At 35.0% G+C, this 20721-nt stretch overlaps 1 protein-coding gene across 2 annotated transcripts; it reads right to left on the bottom strand.

Annotated features, from left to right (window-relative positions):
* Positions 1-4512: 4512 nt before the first annotated feature.
* Positions 4513-20497, bottom strand: LOC138332367 (zinc finger protein Xfin-like). Of its 2 annotated transcripts, XR_011209821.1 has the most exons (5): positions 20406-20497; positions 16748-16903; positions 15648-16312; positions 5872-14123; positions 4513-5364 (listed from the first exon to the last, which is right to left on the bottom strand). XR_011209821.1 is itself a non-coding variant. In XM_069280447.1 (4 exons), exons 2-4 carry the CDS (start codon positions 16873-16875, stop codon positions 9925-9927), a joined length of 4992 nt encoding a protein of 1663 aa, XP_069136548.1. In that variant the 5' UTR covers positions 16876-16903; positions 20406-20497; the 3' UTR covers positions 5327-9924. The 2 variants fall into 2 exon arrangements, 1 of the variants encoding a protein (XP_069136548.1); XM_069280447.1 differs by having other exon boundaries at positions 5327-14123.
* Positions 20498-20721: the final 224 nt, after the last annotated feature.

The raw sequence follows: 20721 nt of genomic DNA, 5'->3' as shown, positions 1-20721 counted from the left end.
GGTATTAATCAAATCACGGTCATTCAAATGCTTGAAGAGCTTGGGGCACTGTCATAACTCAAGCGTCTGTATGAAAAAATCATGATCTGTCTCCCTTACCATGAGACTACATTCTTAATAACCCTGATAGAAAGTTGGTTTAGAGTATATACATAATACATTGTATGTGAAAATCTTATTTTTCGAATTCGTTTTTTCTGTATATAGTATGTAGTTGTCAGTGTGATTGTTCTCATTACAATTGTATCATCACACAATTACTTATTCAAAGTAACCTTGCACATGCATATTTCAATTCGTGATTCAAAATGATTAAGTCTTTGAGCATATTATTCATTTACATTAGAACATCATGTGACATAATACCGGATTGTGATTGGATACACGAATGCCTACTAATTACAATAGTATCCGGGAAAGCTAGTAGTATTGAAGATGCGAGATTGAACGTGAATCTATCGCCGCTACCGCAAGCCCTTATAACGTTGTACTTTGACCAAGACGTCAAGATGGCGGACAGGCTGTGGTCTATGGGAAAGAAACAAATACTGCTTTTCTACTGAAGAAAGTTCACTAGTTCTATATTGATCAACTACCAATAGTCATTAAATTGAACCTCGTTTAAAGAAATACAAATTTCTGCAATAATTTATGTGTTGTACTTATAACAACATGCTTCGGATATAGAAATAGCGTTGTGATATGTCCCTTGAAGTGTTTCTATAACGATGGATTGAAAGGGGTCATACACACGTGAGGGTGATACTTTAAACCCTGTTAAGAGGGCGATTTTGCCTCATAGTATTGTGACTATTATCTTTAGGTAGGTACTACATGTATTCTATTCCTTTACAATACTATAATGCAATAGTGCCCTCTAAAACGTTGACGCAATAGTGCCCTCTCAACCAGGCCATAATATATAATTATCATCAAAACAAAGAAACATTAGCAATTGTAAACTCAGTTTACTCTACCTGGCTAAATGCAAGTTGAAATAATCACCGCATATAAATGCCAACTTGTTTGTATTGGAAAACAATTCAGAATTTGTTATATTTATGACGTCTATCGTTCAATCGTAATAGTATGTATGATCAGAAAGTATTGCATTGGTTGGTAACTTAATTCGTTGAAAACCATGATAAATTGTTATGTATTAACTTGTTTGAGTCATATGGCAAGGTATTAGTATGTGTGGATGGTAAGCTATTGGTGTCAGTACATTGTAGTCATCAGCCATTACTGGTAGTATGTGTGGATGGTAAGCTATTGGTGTCAGTACATTGCAGTTATCAGCCATTACCGGTAGAGCGAATTTGTCATAAACAACATCAAATGGATTTCAAACTGTATCCTTAAAATCATTGTCAATTAGAAATAATCCATGAAACATGTGCGTAATAAAACAAATCATTGACGTAACAACGTCTGTAGTTATACTATTCTAACGTTCAGTATTAACGTTTTGTCAACTTATGGAAATCTTCTTCACAAATATTACAAACGAGTTGCTTTAATAAATTTCCAATGCTTATAGACCTTTATACGCAATTAATGCAACAAATAAAGCGAATCCATTCTCTGATATTGGATTTTTTCTTTCTCGAAAAAAGCTTTTAATAAGTGGGCCTATTGTGGATAATTACATGAATAAAACATGTCTATTGGGAGTCCCTATGGACGAAACATTTTCCAAAATGTAAAAAAAGAACGAGATCAGATACATATGTAGTTTTTGCCTCGTTCACGTCATATTGTGTTTTTCCGTATTAGTCAGTTTTCACAAGAGAATAGTTTTAGATGTGTTTGCCAGCTATGCATTATCAGTCGGAGGTAGGCATCCTACAAGTGATATAAACAACTAGATAACCGAAGCATTCGTGTTTAACATGTATACTTTTGTGTGTTAAACGATGCTTCAAGTAATCTTTTTACTCAAATTGATAGTATTAGGCACATTTTTATCAGAATTTTATTACGCATGAGATACTCGTTGTGTAGAATCTTTTAATTCGTTCGTTTTAGTTGATACAGTAGAACAACGAATATACAAATAACTTAAGTCATATGACTCACATTAGCGCACTAGATTTACGGTTCCATATGCCAACAAGATATATTTAGTCTCGAAACACCTTTGAATCTTCCAAACCGCCAAAGAAACTACCAACGAACAGTTAATGTTATACAGTTGTATAACGAGTTATATTGTACTATTCACTGCAACATGGCAAGATTTGCATTTCTAGTTATTTGATTCTTTGCTCTTCCTAGAGGAGTTTAATAATACATGTATTTGATTTTTAATCTGAATCTTTATGTATTTTGATTACATCTTATATATTATAATCTAAATATACTGAATATTGTCGCATCTGTACAGGCATTCTATAAAACAATAAGCTAGCTTCAAAATGACAAGATTCTTGCATGTCTAAAAAGGTGATAACCTCGTGGCTCGTCCCTTGATGCATGGACACTTTCATCGATTACCCATAACTCCCTTGTGGGTGATGATTATTGATGGGCATGTTTAGATACAGACATTGGGCTAAATATAATACCTGCGAATTACTAGCAAGTGACAATACATGGAATTTTTTACCATCAGCATACCAAAGTATATTGCATTGAAGCATAAAAATACCGTTATTCGCCTAAATAATAATCTAGATAAATAACGCCACAAATTATGACTCGACTTTATTGGTCATTTTTTGAAACAAAATATGCATACAAGCCTAGCCAATTGAACTGGGTGAGTGCACGTAAGGCAAGGGTTAAATGGCGTCAGATTTTATTAATTATTCTACATCATGAGGAGCCTCATATATACATGACCCGCATTGTCTATTCATGATCAACATCCATCTAGCTGACACGGCCCCTCGCTTAGTCTATCAGTCAGATAGAATATTAATATTCATTATGTATTCAGTGACTATAATGGTGAGATTAATTCCCCTGTATCAGTTGAATGGCTTTGTGTTAATGATGACTCTACTGTTGGATTGTTTGTGTATAATGAGTGTTACCTAGAGTATATCAGAGACGTACACGTGGTGGAATGTAATATATTTGTTATTAATAATTTACTATTTAATTGATTTTAGCACAATAGGACGATAAAGGTATATAATTTTATCCAGAAGTTCAATAAGCACCATGCGGTTACGTAGTATAAAACTCTTTCATGTGTAGATATGAAGGATAGGGATATTTTACCCGGGGGTCACAAAATGTTGTAAAACCCGAGACTTGCTAAGGGCTTTACAATTTTTTGTGACACCTAGGGTAGAATTTCCCTATTCTTCATACATGTATCCACATATGAAAGAGTATTCTTCTCTAATACTTCGATGTTTAATTGTAATTTTATTACTGATTTTCTGCTATTTTGCCAACTTAATTCCCGTTGTCTGTATCTTTTAGAGTAAATCAAGCCTAGTTTCTAGAAAAATGTTTTTGAATAATTGTAGCCATGCAATTCAGCCTCAGGCGACACGAATGTATTGACCTAGAGCAGCCAGAATTACACGTGTATGTTTGAGAGAAGTATATATCTAAACTAAATACGTATTGGTGTTTTTTTCTAAAACGTACGTAATTCGTTATTTGCTAACTTCGGTATCAGTCCATATCCTTTCGACGGCCGACAGGATTCGAACTTGACTCAATTTTGATAGTAGGTTATTACAAATGCCATCTATGAAAGCAGCTTGCATCTAGATTTCGGTTTGATGCCATTTTCACGATGATAACAAACAGTACACACTACAAACAAGCAAAAACAGTCACCGGAAGTCCCCTAAAGGTCACCACGCACGGGTCATGGGAGGCAGAAACCTGCGCGTGGGACTTTTTTTTTTTTTTTTTTGGAAATCGGTGCTATTTTCCCCTTCCTTTTCCCTTTCTCTCTATTTTCTATTACTTTGATATCTCTTCTATCGTTTAAGATCATCTGCCTGTCTGTATCTTGATAATTAAGCTCACAACGACAGGTTTCCGGGCACACACTAAAATCCGGATTTCAGACCTCAATTTTTTCAACGGTCTCAGTGGGGCTCCAGAAGGGTGAATGAAATGGGGCAAATGAATAATTACGCATAAATACGTTACGGCCGTCCAAAGGATATAAAACTAGCTCTATCCCAATCAACGCTATTTGGTAATATACATGTTCTGACAATTTTTAATTTAGCTACCGGAGACCGACGTTGGTTTTTTGTGATATACTTTATTAAATTGTTTCTTTCCTTTGTCATTTCTGTTACAGCAACATGTAATTCTCTATCATGACCATCGTTTGTTTGCGTGTATCTTGACAAGACAAAATTCGACAATGATATGCTCACGGCTTTGCCCCATATGCAATTCATTTGCATACATGTAGTGATATCTGCCTATCTTATATACGTGACGTAGTGTAAGTTACACATACCAAGACGTCCGTGACGTAATTCACTTATCGTTTTAACACTTGCAGAAAGCTTGAAAATAAAACAAAACTTAAATTTATGATGATGGCTTTATTTCTGTAAGAACTTGGTCACATACAGAACATGATAGGTTTTGTACTAAGCAATGAAACATCTTCTAAATAAGTATATATAAAAGAAATATCAACAACAAACGTAAATACTTAGTATTATTATCGTCAAACATGTAAAATGATCACAAAAGCAATTAATGTAATGATTCAGCGATGGTTTCCATGGTTCAGTTATCAAAGCTGCACCTTTAAGAACACATTTCCATAAAATTCATTCTGGAGATGTTAAAACGCGGTTACATACACACATTTACATTTATCACAATCTACAACTCTACCAAATTGTTATTGAAGTAGAAAGTGGCGTGAGGTTGTGATTTCGAGAATTTTTTTGTAGTACAAATAATAAGCTTACGTAGATAATAATCACTCATAATCATTATGTACATATATAACATCAGATCAGATTGCTACCTCTCTTACCTGGGTATGTCGTTTTACGAAAAATACCCATACAACTTCTACAATAAAAATGACACACGTTTTCTTTTCACATAATATGGTATATACAATATATAATTAACAAACAACAGCTATATATTTAATCCAATGTAAAACTTACATAAATTTGTAATTACTTCATGTAAACGTTCCAACATAAAACAATGTAATCAGGAAATTTATGTCATTGAGATTTACCTGTGATGAAAAATGGGATTATAATCATTGTAGAAGATCAACAAAAAGATAAAATAAAAAAAATCATTTCATGTACATAATTTTAATTGATATCGTACTCGTGTGTCTTTCTCCACTTTGTTCTGATTGATAAATAATTTTATTTTTCTTATAACGAGCATTTTCATTTGCTTAAAGTTATATGTGCCGTATTTTTCATACTCACGAATCAAGATGAGCTTTTAATATGTTATTCATCACCAAAAACTACCAACTTCTTGAAAATTACAGTGCTTTCAATGCATAGGTTTTAATTTTACATGTACAAATAAGAGCTGAAAGTGATTTTTGGCAGTACTGCCAAAAATCATTTATTTACATCAATAGTGAAGTGAAATGAGTACATACGGTGAGACCATGAAGCCAAATTAGGGTCTACAATTTCATTACACATTTTTACAATGTTTTTAGTAATTATAAACTGTTTTTTGCAGATCTGTTTTCATTTAAACATATTTAAGGCATAAAAACAACAATTTTTCAGTACAAAATTTCTGGGTTATAACTAACGTTTATAAGTCATCTGAAGCCATTTGAATGGTTTTTACAGCTTTATTCATCAAACCTTATGGTTTTTAATAAATTAATGATGAAAAAATAGCATGTCAAAATTATCGCCCAGTTACGGCACATATAACTTTAAAAATTTACTCTACAAGCCCTTAAACGAAAAAAATTGTCGCCGTTTGTAACGTCATTTCTGATTGACCGAGACAACGGCGTAATGATTTCATAGAAAAAAAGAGTCCTCAAATGAACTTGGAATTCTGAAGAGATTATCTTTGGTAAATTCAATTAAACTCCACTCAGTATATTATAAATAATCCGAATATAGTGTTCGGTAAGATCGCACCTCTAAAAGAATGACATGTTTTGTGCAGTTTTGCAAATTTAACTTTAAGATCATTTTTGTTCAAAAAATATTTACGCCACAGTACATAATGGTAAAATGTATCATCAAAATGTTTACTTTGAACTGTGTCACAGTAATAGATATATTGAGGTACTTTCTTCATACACATGTGCGGAATAAAGTCGGTAAGGAAACTTCAACAAACTTCTAAATAATAATAATAAATAATAATAAAAATCATAACATCTCTATATACCGTGTATGATGCCAATCAAAACGTCTGAAAAAATCTTTTATCATACAAGATTTTATGTTAATGTGCTTTACCAGACGGCGTTCGTTTTTCGTGATTTTTACAAAAATGGCATAAATTAAAATAAAACTACCTTTTTAAACATGGAAATCAAAATATTAAAGTATTTACGTATATGATCAGCTAAGGATATTCTCAAAATATTTAAACAAATAAGAAGAGATGTAAAAATGATAAAACAATATGTTTATTCATGATTGTATTACTTATCATATGTTAATTTAGCCTCCAGCAATGATTTTGCACTTTCTTTTTATTCTTTATAAGTGCAGGGTCATGTTCTTTTTTCTTTATTTTTTTTTCTTCTTTTCTTCATATATGTTTACTTAAGTTATAAACAAATGTGGTTATAAATTATATAGTATGTGCGTTATGTTATTGGTAGTACAATTTGACATTAGCATTTTGTTCTTTAATTACATTGGCCTTTTAATCTATAGGAAAATATGGCTTCAACATTTTTTCTTAAATCATAGTGTCAACAAATAAATGTCAAGAGGTCTTTCTTGAAACACATTTTCTGCCTGATAGCCGGAACATCAGGTTACATTCAATTGAAAAAAAATCGCTTGAATCAAAAATCCGCTTTTTGCACTTTTTACTTTTATAAGTTTATCGTATATAAGGTTCAAATTAACACAGAATCAATGTACATATATGAATTTTATAAACATAATTAGTTACGGTATTTTTCTACATTTCTATTGCTGAAAGGATATTCGTTCGTTTAAAATTTGTAAATGGTGTTAAAATGAATTTAAATTTGAAAAAGTATCATCTTAACAAAAATAGTTCATTGATACAATCGGATAATCCAAAAGTATTTATACATATTCTGAAAATCCTTAAACGTCCCAAAGTGGACCTAAGTGTCATGTACGTTGTATTCTATATTTAAGATTTTAAAACTCTACTAGAATCCAAACGAAGGAATGTCCTTTTAATAAAACACAACATTTTAGCACCAAAAGTGCATAAAATCAAGTTTCTAAGATTATACATTGATCAACAGTTGTAGATGACAGGTAAACATTTTCACTATACCATGACAACGACAAGGGATCATTCGAGAAGAGGGACAACAGAGCCAGTGCACTTCTACAGACACCTGTATTGTTCCTGTTAAAGGTTGGTGCTGTCAGACTCAACTCTCGAGTTCTTGTTAGTACCTACACTTTACGTCAGACGAATAATCTCAAATTAATATGGTAAGTAAAGTTTCAATATTTCAAAGGTTAGGTGCAGTTTTTTCTGTTGACAAAGAATTCGGCATCCACGTTCCAATATTCCGTGCCCTTGTTCAACTTTAGCGACAAATGTAGTGGAGAACTATACCACACTTCAGCCGACCTTTCAATCTTGAAAGACGTAATATGTTCTGTGCTAAAAATAGTTTATCAAACTACAGAATCGTGATTAATTTCGACCTATTATTTAATACAACGAGCAAAGACATTTAATACAATATAATTTAGTACTTATAACAGGCGTTTTTAAACTTTAGAACGATTCATCTCATTGCAATACAAAATTATCTGTCATCTAATAAACTCTCCTAAATAGATGGTTCCTATATAGGTTTAAACAATTTTCACCGAGTAGGAACGTTAACCTTCCCTTCAAATGCCCAATCATATATGATTGTGGGCAAATCGAGAGTTGAAAGACGAAGGCAGTAATGGTTAAATGAACAACAATGGTAAAAACAGATTTCAGAGTACATATTTGTCTATAGCAAAAATAACTTCATCCTTTTCCAAAACAAATTTGGTGAGTTCTATCGCAGGAACTCTTCAAACCGACAAACTTTCTTTCACATAGCTACTGAACTTCGCTATTTCCGGTACAAAACACTTTGAAAGGGATTAACTTGTATTAAACAAAATTGTATTGAGGTGTTTCAATAAACAATTTGTATGAAATCGCCAAAGAATAAAACCTTCCTTAGTCAGTTGAGGGTGATGATCAATCTGATTAAAACTATATCTTGATCTCCGTTAGAATTGATGTTCAATATATGATTTTAGTTAAGATTGTTCTAGGAATCACTTATGTACCCTGGACATAAAAAATTGCACACAGATTTAAATGCAGACAAGCGTTAGCTATTAGAGATATTATGTATTACTTATAAGGAGGCAATAAGACCTTGAGGAATCCATGAGATGACCTCAATACACCAGAGCACGTCTTTAACTCCCATCATAATACTCATCCTGAAATAAATAACGTTAAAACACATGAAAAGCAAGTGTTACCTACTACTCAGTAACCGACAACAAACAACAAAATGGGGAATTTTTCAAATATATGTTGGAATTTGTGCTCAAAATTAATTATTTGGTGGGTTTTAATTGATGATGTATACCACAATATGCTGAATTATAAGGAGATGAAAAAATCCGAAACATATACCAATAGTAAGTACTAATACGAAACACATACTTTCACCAGAAACTTACAAAAAAGCCAAAAAGGCCTATATTGTCCAAAATGATGGGTTTTGTAACATTGTATATGACAAAAGAAAGAAAAATAATGAATACCTTGCTTGTCGCTTATAATGGTGTAAGGTTATTAAAATGGAGCGAAATATAAATAAGCAATGTCAAACCATAACTTGTACGTTCTAACAGAATGCGTTTCCATCATCTCACTTTCAAAAACTATATAATACATATAATGATTTTCCTAAAAAAATCCTAAAAAAATCCATAGGGAACATGATGCCCACCATTAAAAGTTGTACACAAAAAATTGAAATACAGATAATTTCTCTTATTATCTCTATAAAATTTTGTATGCTTACTTTAAGACTCAAATATCCATTATACATAAATGCAAATCTAATAAGTTAAAGATATTGAACAGTAATAAACTTCAAAATTAAGAAATATTACTCCATGAAGCCACTCAAACAACAAAATTCATGATCGCTGCCTGTCAGTCATCTTGTAATCTGATTGGTCCTTAAATACAATGTGCATAACTAGAACCAAATGGGACCTCGAGTCTACACATAAAATTTGAGATAAATCCCTAACCACCTACATGCTATACGACTATCGACCATCTATCTTATTACAATATGCACAACTTGGGTGCAATGAGATTCTATGCAATTCTATGAAAAATAAGAAATAGATTTAGATCAATACTATTGTTTACGGACTGATCACTAACGAAAGGCAATTTAAGTAGCCCACAATGATATCAGGCTAAAAAAAACTTGCAATTTAGAAAAAAATCATATTTTTCTTTTGAACGGAAAGGTTTCACTTTTCACATGATTGTTTAAAAAAAATATAAACATGCAACAAATTAAAGAATGTAATCATTCTTTTTTAAATGTAAATCTGGGAAAAAATGTGTATACAATGCCATAAAATCAATCCATCATATCAGTAATTTGAATACAATGCTCATAAAATACGGTTCTGAAGTACATGGGATATGGTATCAAAATATTGGTACATAAATAAACAAAATCCGACTCCAGCAGTACAGAACACACTGCACACGCCTTCATCCTATAGCAAAGTTTTTACTATTGAGTGGGCATTTCTTTTGGTGGCTACCCAATGAGCTCCTCCATTTGAAAGTTGCTCCACACTTACAGCTATACCGACGTGCGTCCCCATGCTTCCCGAGAACGTGTTCTCTAAGGTAGCCCCGTACAGAAAACGTATCACCACAGATATGGCATTTAAACATGTTTCCTCCAGTCACTCCACAGCATTTTTTGTGTGAACTAAGGATGGACTGATAGTGAAAAGACAGTCCACAAGTATTGCATGGATATGGTTTTATACCACGATGTTTATTCATATGGTCGTTCAATGAGTTCGGATTCCGGAATTGTTTTTTACATATATTGCAGCTGAATACATCTAGTTCCTGCTTTATTTGTAGTTCAGGTCTGGAATTGCTATCATAATGAGGGTCGGATTTCGGTACGTCCAGACTCGCCGCTGGTTCTGCTGCAGCCAGCATCAGTTGGTTAATCACAGTGTCATTCATCTCAATCCTATCATCAGGTTCTTCATCAAATGAGACAACTTCCTGTTTAACTTCTGTCAACATTTCCAAAGGTTTCTCCTGACTCTGTTGGTTTTGAACTGGACTAGATACCAAACCATATTGATATTGAGAAACTTGTTCTTGTGAAGCTTGGAAAGAAAAGTCGGTCGGACCATTACTCCTGAACATTCCAGTTGGTACGACACTGTTACCGAGACTTCCAGCTCCATTTTCATTTTTTAGTTGAGATTTACTAATAAACTGAGTAGTTTTTTGGAAAGACGTGTGATTTGTGGATGATTCTTGTTCTGACACTTGACTTTGTGTTGCGCTTACAGCAATACTTTGAAGATACATTTCTCCTGCCTGAACTCGTGTTTCCATTACAGGTGCATACGTTGAAGTTGGACTTATATGAGAAGGCATTACACCCATGACTGAAGATGTCCTTGCATCTATGAAATGAGATGAAACTGCTGGTAACATCCTTGAAAGTGAAGAAGAAATGGGCGGAATGGGTAAGGTTGATCCTGATACGGGCGATTTTCGTTTATTTCCAATTTGTTTAGCTGTTGTTGATCCTTTGAAAGCGTCAGAAGAGGAATTGATTGGTTGGTTGAGAAGGATATGTTTTCTACCATTTGAAATATTTTTCGGAGAGGCTGGACATCTTTCTTTGTGCAAGTTTAACGAACTTCTCCATTTGAATCGTTCTCCACACGCACAGCTGTACCTATTGATACTTCCATGCATCCCAAGCATGTGCTCCTTTAAATACGACCTTTTCAAAAAAACGTCGCCACAAATTTTACATTTGAAATTTTCCTTTTCGACTCCTAAAGCATTCCAGCTATTGGTCCTTAACACTCCTGAGTCTACAACACTTGATCTCGAGTCTTTACTGACAGGGGTATCTTGCTGCTCCTGAAACATTTGAATTCTGTTCACAGCATGAAGTGATATGTGGCTGATATATTTTTCGTGATCATCAATGTTAGCACCACATATTTCACATGTGAATGAGTTCTGATGACCAGCAGGTAAGTTCGTCATGTGCCCTTCATCAACTACTAAAGATTCAGATATACGTCTTCTCCTATCCTGTGTTACTCCTGTGTGGTTCGGTTTGATTGACAAATCCCAACCACTTTCTAAATCCTTGTTTGAATATTCTTGTGAATTGCTCAAATCCACGACGGAAACATTTGCAAAACGGAAATCCTTTCCTTGGTCCGATTGATTTTGATGGTTGTTTGTTTCCTCCATCTCTTGGAAAGGTTCCTTTTGATTATTTTCCGAATCCCGCTCAACTTGAAGACATTGGGGTTGCTCATCACTCTGTTCATCAACATTTACTATTCCAATTTGCACAGCAGCATCATATGGAGGATGGTGTTTATTAACCAAGGTGTTATTTGTGTTGTCAGCTGAAATATCCTCACTCTGCAACACGGACCCCGCTTGATTTTCAGGGGCAGATTCCTCACCATTTTCTATAATCTGATCTCCTGGAATTTCAAACAAAACATCCTCCTTTGAACGTACAACGTTATCTGCCATCTTGTTTGTTTCAATAAGTGGTTGACTTTGCTCCAATAGCTTTGCCTTTCTTTTGACATTTTGCTGCAATTTGAATTTTTTCCTCATTTTCTTTTGGTGGGTTTTGCTGTGCTCTTTAAAATGTTCTTTGTTTGAAAATCGTCCATCACAGAATCCACAAACATACATTTCAATCACGTTTGTCCGTATCACAGCTTGTCTATGACACATGCTACGATGACGCAATAAAGAATCTTTCAATCTGAAAATTTTTCCACAACGTGGACATCTGAATTGTTTCCTTGAAGGTTCATTAATGGATTCCTTACATGATAGTTGCCTTTTTGGATGAATCCCATTTGACCTCCGACAATAATTGAAACTAGGTGAGTTCTCCCGTTTATCCTTATTTTCCTCAACAATATCATCGGCTTCTGAGAAGTCTGAACATGAATCGTAGTGACAATCGTCGAAGCTAGAAGTAGAGGAGTCATCAGGATAAAGCACAAAATCAGATTCATTAAAGACTTCTTGGTCACTTACCTGTGCAGCTGGCATCTCGTAAAGTGCATCTGGTGGAGTGAGCATTGCCCCATGACGAAACATCTCACTTTCTGCTGGTTCCTCTTTTACAACAAATGACGATTCATCATGGTCCAACTCTACTGTGGTGTTATTTTCAGTGTCATCATCACATGGTGACGTGTGAGAGTAGGAAATATCATCTGGCTGATTATCTTCTGTGTCCATGTCTTCCATATCCCCTATCTCGTTATTAATAGTTTCCGAATCAAGCTCAGGTTTGATCTGCATAGCTATGAAATCGGAAGCTCCGCTAAGATCAGTGATATCAGACACTGAATAATCAGAAATGGCTGCCGCAGTGGAACATCTTTGCTTGTGTTGGCGGAGAGAGTTTCTCCATTTGAAACTCACCCCACACTCGCAGATATAGTGCCCAACTCTTCCATGTTTGCCATTTTCGTGTTCAATAAGTATACTTTTCTTCTTGAACTGGTCCCCGCAAACATGGCAAACAAATGTGGTGGGTTTTTCTAACGGTTTTCTCTCTTGTCCACAATGCTTTTTATGTATGGAAACATCTGACTGATAGAAGAATTTCTTTCCACATGTTTTACAACCATAGGCCTTGATTCCCTTGTGTTTGTTTACATGACCTTCGAAGTGGTGTTTCTGGTAGAACCCCTGGCCACAATCTGGGCACAGGTATTTCCAGTTACCCTCATGAGCAGACAGACGATGGTATTTCAAACCTTCCTTTGTTCCAAAATCTCTGTGACAATAGTCACAATCGAACCTAAGATTCCCATGCTTAACTTGTACATGAAGCCTCAGCTTATAGGAATCTGAAAATGTTTTTTCACATTGTTCACATTTGTTGGTATTGCCATAGTGAACACCTAAATGTCTTCTGATGTGAAACATTCGAGGAGTTTTATAGTCACATAACTTACAGTTGTACATGCCACTTGAATCTTTCTGAAATTCTTTTTCAGAGTCTTTTTTCATTGTAGATTTTTCCCACTTGCTCATAGGAATGAGTGTATCACTAGTTGATTTGAAATTTTCCTCAACTTTGTTCTCACCATGTGCAGTCTTGGTATGATAAGTGAATCCAAACCTACTACTAAACACTTTCGGGCAGAAAGAACATTTCAATGTGGTGCCTCGCTCCTCATGAAATGTGATGTTGTGATATTCCAGTCCACGCTTACTTGTGAATACCTTTGAACACTTTGGACATGGATAACTAACGGATTTTTCATGCTTCACCTTAACATGTTCAGTAAGCTTGCACTTTTCAGTATAGGCCTTACTGCAGTATGGACATTTGAACTCTTTCCCTGTGTGTACCGTAATATGTCGCCTGAGTCTACCAAGGACATTGGTTTTATAAGGACAGAAGTTACAATTGAATACAGTTTCTCCATTCTCTGTAACTGCCATATCTTTAGCAATACTAAGAGCAACGTCGCGGACAAACTTGACATTATCCCCTTTATCAATTCTCATCTGGTAATTATCTCCAATTTCCTCCACAGACATTTCAAGAGATTCTCCCTCCTCTCCACCCTCAGCCTCATCAACTCCAACAAAGTTATAGCTTACGACGCCAGTATCTTCATCAGCAACGCCCTTGTCATCTGTACCAATATCAAAATATTATGATTATAATTAAAAATAAAACAATTCAAATTTTCAAATGTCTAAAATAAATTGAGTAAATGCAAAATAAGTATTGCTGTTATATTATAATCTTTTATTACATTTTTTGCAGTGAAATACTAGATTTTACTGTGAGAATAAAAAAGCGATATACGTAACTCCACTGAAAAAATTAATTTTGATATTTTCACTTGCTTCTGACTAATCGGAATGCAGCATTGACAGTGAAAGTGTCATTTTCATTGTCAAAATTGAACAATTCTTACTCATGAAAAATATCAAAGTTTCTACCTCAGTCGATGAAATAAAACTGGAATTCATCAAGAAACAAGGATTATCCTCTATTTCATCTTACAAGAATTAAAGGTAGTTTTCACCCAATCAAATGAATACTTTTTTGTAAAAGCCAATAAACAAAAGAAAAGATGAAATAATATATAAAAAATATCTCAATTTAATTTCTTTATGGGTATGAGATTTAACAAATGACTCTTAAATACAACATTGAAGGAAATCCTTGATTTATTACAGTGTCAGGATGACTGGATAGTATGCAAATGAAGCTGCGATGGATTGGATAGTCGAAGTTTTGTGCATGCGCATCGTTGCATACTAAAAGTAAACAAATTGGCTGAACGAAAGTGTGAGAATTTTTTTTAATCTGAATCAGCAACAAAGAGGAGGAAATTACAATGGAATCAGTAGTAGCCTAGGATATCTCTAGGGAAGGAAAGTCAGAGAAGGCATGTAGCAAAAGAAGAAGCAGACGCCACTTCTCATGCGGAGCTTGCCCAGATTCTGTTGGACATCGGTGTTGGATGGTGGTGAGTTAATTAAATTTCAACACATGCCAGCAGACATGCAGTGGCAGACTAACTAAATATATGTTTGATGCACTAAGCTAGCAAGCGTAGGTCAGTAACAGTAAAAGTGTTTTAGATTATATAATATGTATAAAAATCCATCGCACTTCGAGTTGTTTTTTTACTACTAAACATATTATGTCAAGACTATCAGACATTTAGTTGCACGCTTCCGTTTGTTGATGCGGCCTCATTTTTGAAAAAAATATGTCATGTTCTATGTAAAGCTTGACTTTGCTCCATTTCTAGACGCGTATTTTCCTGGTCAAGCTAGGCAACTGATCATGACCACCTATATTGTTTGCTGTATGCATTGAAAATGGTCTGAAGATTATATCTACGTACAGGATAAATTTCAATTTCTTAGTCTTTATATTTCATTGGGCGACACCTACCTTTATGTTCTTTTTATGTTTTTTTTTTTCTTTTTAAAACAATCTTGAAGAAAATGCACACCAAAATAATGTTAGTTGGAGAAGATAGAAGACATTTTTATTTGCATACATGTATGCTTCAAACTGCATCAGCAAAGTTAATACTAAGGTTTATAACTTTGGTCACAGAAATAAAATCTATCATAGTTTGTATTATTTTGAAATCCCCTTTCTGTACTTAAGTAAAATTTCACAACATACATACCTATATGGTGATGCCCTTCTTGAGACTTATCTCCTTCCGTGTCCCGGGGACTCTCCTTGGCTGATTGAGTAGCAGTATCTGTATTCTCAGCTTCGTCAGCACTATCTTCTGGTTCTATTTTTATGACCGTTGTGTGAGGCAGTTCTTCTGCCATCACTTCTTCCTCCTCCTCTTCTTGGTCCTCTTCCTCTGTTGGTTTGGCCAAATCAGTTCTGACGACTGAATCAGTTGTAATGGTTGACATAGAGGGATTAGAAGAAAATTCTTCAGGCTTGCTTTTACTTTCTGAGCTTGTGTTACTCAAAATTTTATTAAATTTGTTTGCAACGTTAATAGAAATATCCTTGGACAGTATATGCTCAGGTAGAGTCAGAATTAATTTTCTAGGACATCTTTGCTTTCTGCCACTCTGTAATGTTGGAATTCTTTCAAAGTCTCTATCACTTGTGTTACGTTTATCTTCAGAAGCACTAACATCACTGGAAGCTGCTATTTCTATATTGGTGTTATCAGCCCCACTATCTTGGTCTTGAGATTTAGGAAATAGTTTCTGGTGTTCAGGCTGTGACATGACCTTCCTCATCCAATACTCTGTCTCTTTCTGTAGTCCTTGCTGCTTTGCCTGTTTACTTTCATCTGATTCTGTCCAAACCTTCTCCACATTGCTGCAATAAACAATTGATTTTTTCTTTAACAAATAAAACAAACCTTTTTGAAATGTAACTGCCCAACCTCTATGTAATTTCAAAATGTAAAAGGGAAATATTTGAATAAGACATGGTTAGCATGCATCCTGAGCTTTTTGTAACCATAAATGGTTTTAGAGGATGTAACTCATTTTTTGACAAAACATGGATAGCATTGTGTTAATAAGTATTATGTTCTTTATATAAATTGCTAAATCAGTCCAAATTAAATGTTTGAAAAGTTCTACACACGACAATTTTGTGCTTGACATAGATGATTGTGTTATGTAGCAACTTAATTTATTACAAATCAAACTAAAACCTAATTACATGATGTTGAACATAAGAATTCTGTAACAAACATCACATGAGATTGTCTGCAAAAGATGCATGTGTAGCCTTTTAAATTATTACCTGTTGTATAAGGAAAAGAAGTGCTCCATTAGTTCACTGGAATCCATCTGTGTTTCCTCCATAATAGCAGAGTAACGGTTCTTGAGGTCCTGCCTCACCAGTATAACTGCTTCTTCTCCAGCACCCATTATGTATGTCAGGAGTAAAGACGGCAGTCTATTGGGAGAAAGAAGAATATCTCATCATGTACATAACATTTGTATAACTTGGTAAGAATGTGTACATACAATAGGCCAAGAGGGCCTGTATCGCTTACCTGGTTTGTAATGCAAAGTAATGTTCTGAATACAGGATCATTGTTTCATTTCTGAAGGAATATACAGATTTACCTGTAAATTCACTGTTGGGCCCTACTCTTTCTGCCCCAGGGGGTCAAAGCCAAAATCTATACAAACTCTGTTCCCCTTCCCCCAGGGATGTATCTGACCAAATTTGCTTAGAATCCATGCAGAACTCTATGACTAGTAGCGATATAAAGGATTTACCTCTATTTCTCCTATTGGGCCCTACCCCTCCTGCCCCGGGGGACAGAACCAAAATTTATACAAACTCTGTTCCCCTTCCCCCAAGGATGTTTCTGGCAGTATTTGATTAGAATCCATGCAGAACTCTATGACTAGTAGCAATTCAAAGAATTTACCTCTATTTCCCTTATTGGGCCTGCCCCTTCTGCCCCCGGGGGGTAAGAACCAAAATTTTTCTCTGTTCCCCTTCAAATTTCCTCTAGGATGTTTCAGGCCAAATTTGGTTAGAATCCATGCGGACCTCTATGACTAGTAGCGTTTTAAAGGAAATGTTGATGGTACACGGACAACACGCCATGACGTAAGCTCACCGGCCCTTTGGGCCAGGTAAACTAAAAAAGGATCAGATCTACGACATACTTGTTGTTACATGTAGATCCTGTGATGGCAGAGTGGTTAATTGGAAGGGTTAAAATGATACAATACATATTGACAACACGATAGGTATTGACGATACAGTGGACCTCCTTTTCAAAGTCAGTTTTTCATTATTTTTTTGAAAATTGTGAAAATAAAAGACAATATTGATGAAACCTAGGAGAGTTCAGGAGTTTCAAAGATCTTTGACATAAAGGTCCGAATATTCGAATACTATTACTCTCGCAATGTTACTGATGCATTTCACAGCTGACATTATCAAATTATCTGTTTATTTATGGCACACATTACAGTTACCTTTTACTTTCAAGTATTTTTTTTTTTCATTTGGATATCTAAGCATCATCAAACTTCATAGCTCCATGGATCAAAACAAGAATCAAATTTCATGTGTCCCTTCTATTGCAAAAGTCAGCATATTTCCCCAGAGAAGAAGAAACTTCATAGGAGTCATTTCAACAACTTTGAGTATGTAGAAGAACAGGGAAAATACACATTCCTGTCGAGTGCCCAGACTAGGAATCGAACCCGGGTTTCCAACGTGGAAATCTATGGCTCTACCGACTGAGCCAAAGAAGCATGCTCCGTTAGCTGAGTGACAGAGACCGTATTTAACCTTTTATAAGTACAGTATTACACTAGGATCACAGGGCCATGTATAGTTTCTATATGAAAAAATAGCCAGAAATACATATGAAATAACACAAGGGATGCATCTATCGCTTGCCAGAAATCTGACCTATTTTTTTGTACCTCGGTAATTTTAAACTTAATCGTCACCTACCTACGTATTTATAACACCGATATCTTCATAAAGGTTCAATCTTTTCATCCATACCTGTGTTCACACGTCTCTTTTTCTCTACAAGTTGTAATACTACTTTAATCGGGACGTGCATTGCTCATTTCGTGCCATTTTGATTTGGGTCGCCAGAGACATTGACACTTTTTGGAGCTCCTCTGCTCTCACCAATGCAGGTAAGTGTAAAAAACAAAAAGTTACGATTGCTCAATTGCTTTAATCGGGACGTGCATTGCTCATTTCATGCCATTTTGATTTGGGTTGCCAGCGACTTTGACACTTTTCGGAGCTCCTCTGCTCTCAACAATGCAGGTAAGTGTAAAAAACAAAAAGTTACGATTGCTCGATTGCTTTAATCGGGACGTGCATTGCTCATTTCATGCCATTTTGATTTGGGTTGCCAGCGACTTTGACACTTTTCGGAGCTCCTCTGCTCTCACCAATACAGGTGAGTGTAAAAAACAAAAAGTAACGATTGTTAGACTTTGTTACTTTTTGTTTTTTACAGTTACCTGCCTTGGTGGGAGCAGAGGAGCTCCGAAAAGTGTCAAGGTCCCTGGCGACCCAAATCAAAATGGCACAAAATGAGCAATGCACGTCCCGATTAAAATAGTATTACAACTTGTAGAGAAAAAGAGACATGTGAACACTGGTATGGATGAAAAGATTGAACCTTTATGAAGATATCGGTGTTATAAATACGTCGGTAGGTGGAGGTTTCTAGTATAGCGGACCCCAGAAGTTTAGAAACATAATAATCAGTGCGCATGTCAGGTCATGTAAACACGTCGCCATTTTGAATCACCGCTTCGAAGAGCCGGCGGGGGTGCAGGGGTGAAACGCCGGAGAAAAGAAAAGAAAAACAACTCAATTTTACATCTTTAACTCATCTTAACTGTTTTTGTAGCATTTGAAATATTTAAAAACAATTCTAGGACGTTTGAAAGGAACTTTGGCCTCAGTGTGATCTTCGATAATGTTTGGACTATGGCCAGCACATGTGAACACTGAGTCGCTGTCTTTTCCACGCCAAATTTTCCTCTGTTGAGCAATATTTACCTGACAAACTGAATAATTATCTAATTTCAATAAGACAGTGGATAGATATTGCCATGTTTTCATTATTTCTGTCATATATCCTTCATTCGAAACGTCACCATCGTAAACTACACATGTACTTGTGTTTACAAATAAAGTCAAAGTCCATAAAATCACTCATTGCGCATGTTCAGCGCATGCACGGCTAACAACCAAAAAGAAATCCTGAATTTTTTTCTCGTACAGTCTACAATGTTTTCCGCATGATCCCTCGTTAAAATCTTTGTTGAAAACTTCAGTTTTTAACCAAAAAAGGACACGTTAAGCTCAAATTTTTAATATTTTTTTGCTTAAAAACCCATATTTTTTCATTTCTGACCGCCCGCTCACGTGGTCTATATATATACAGGTCGCCGTCAATAAACTCGTGATATTTCGCGGAAAAAATAGGGTCCGCTATACTATATGTGTTCCTATGAAAATATCGAGTTACAAAACAAAAGGTCAGATTTCTGGCAAGCGATCGATGAATCCCTTGTGTTATTTTATATGTATTTCTGGCTATTTTTTCATATAGAAACTATACATGATCCTGTGCTAGGTGCGATATATTATTGCAGTGATATCATAAGAGTTCAATAAATCAACTAAGATTACATGACACATGTAAATCAATTTTGGCAGACAATCAAATAAATCATTCTATAATCCGTTAATTTTACAAGATGCGGCTGGCCAAGGTGGTCTAAAAGCAAACATTGCTTCGGCGAAGAAACAATTTGAGTGTTTGGGTCGGGATTTTATGACAACGTTTGACGAGTATATCTTGGTTGGGATCACGACATTTGATGCATTTAATAGACGAAGTATAAATAAACAATTTGCGCAGCCCAATCGTATTGAATACGGTACCTACCACTGTAAAATGTAAACAAACATCACTCGTAATCTATGATTGTGTAGAAAGAGGACGCCATTTTCTTTTGTTACTCTTTCCTGTTAAGGGACATAACTCTGATTCACAGTAGAAAATTTTATCCTGAGTTGTCGTTCTTTGGTCATAACTTTGGAAAAATCTTCTTTAAAACCAATTTTTATTAAGTCATTAGATTAAGGAAATCGCTTCTTAGACGATTGATTAACTATAAGTTTGGGGTTTTTTCGACAATAATTACGTCCGTTATTTTTAATATAAAAAGTAGGTGTTAGAACAAGGATTTATAAGTGAGAAA

This window comes from Argopecten irradians, chromosome 9, assembly GCF_041381155.1.
Source record: "Argopecten irradians isolate NY chromosome 9, Ai_NY, whole genome shotgun sequence".
NCBI classification, from domain to species: domain Eukaryota; kingdom Metazoa; phylum Mollusca; class Bivalvia; order Pectinida; family Pectinidae; genus Argopecten; species Argopecten irradians.
Note: the sequence above shows the minus strand (reverse complement) of the source record. Positions and strands in the feature narration are given on the sequence as shown.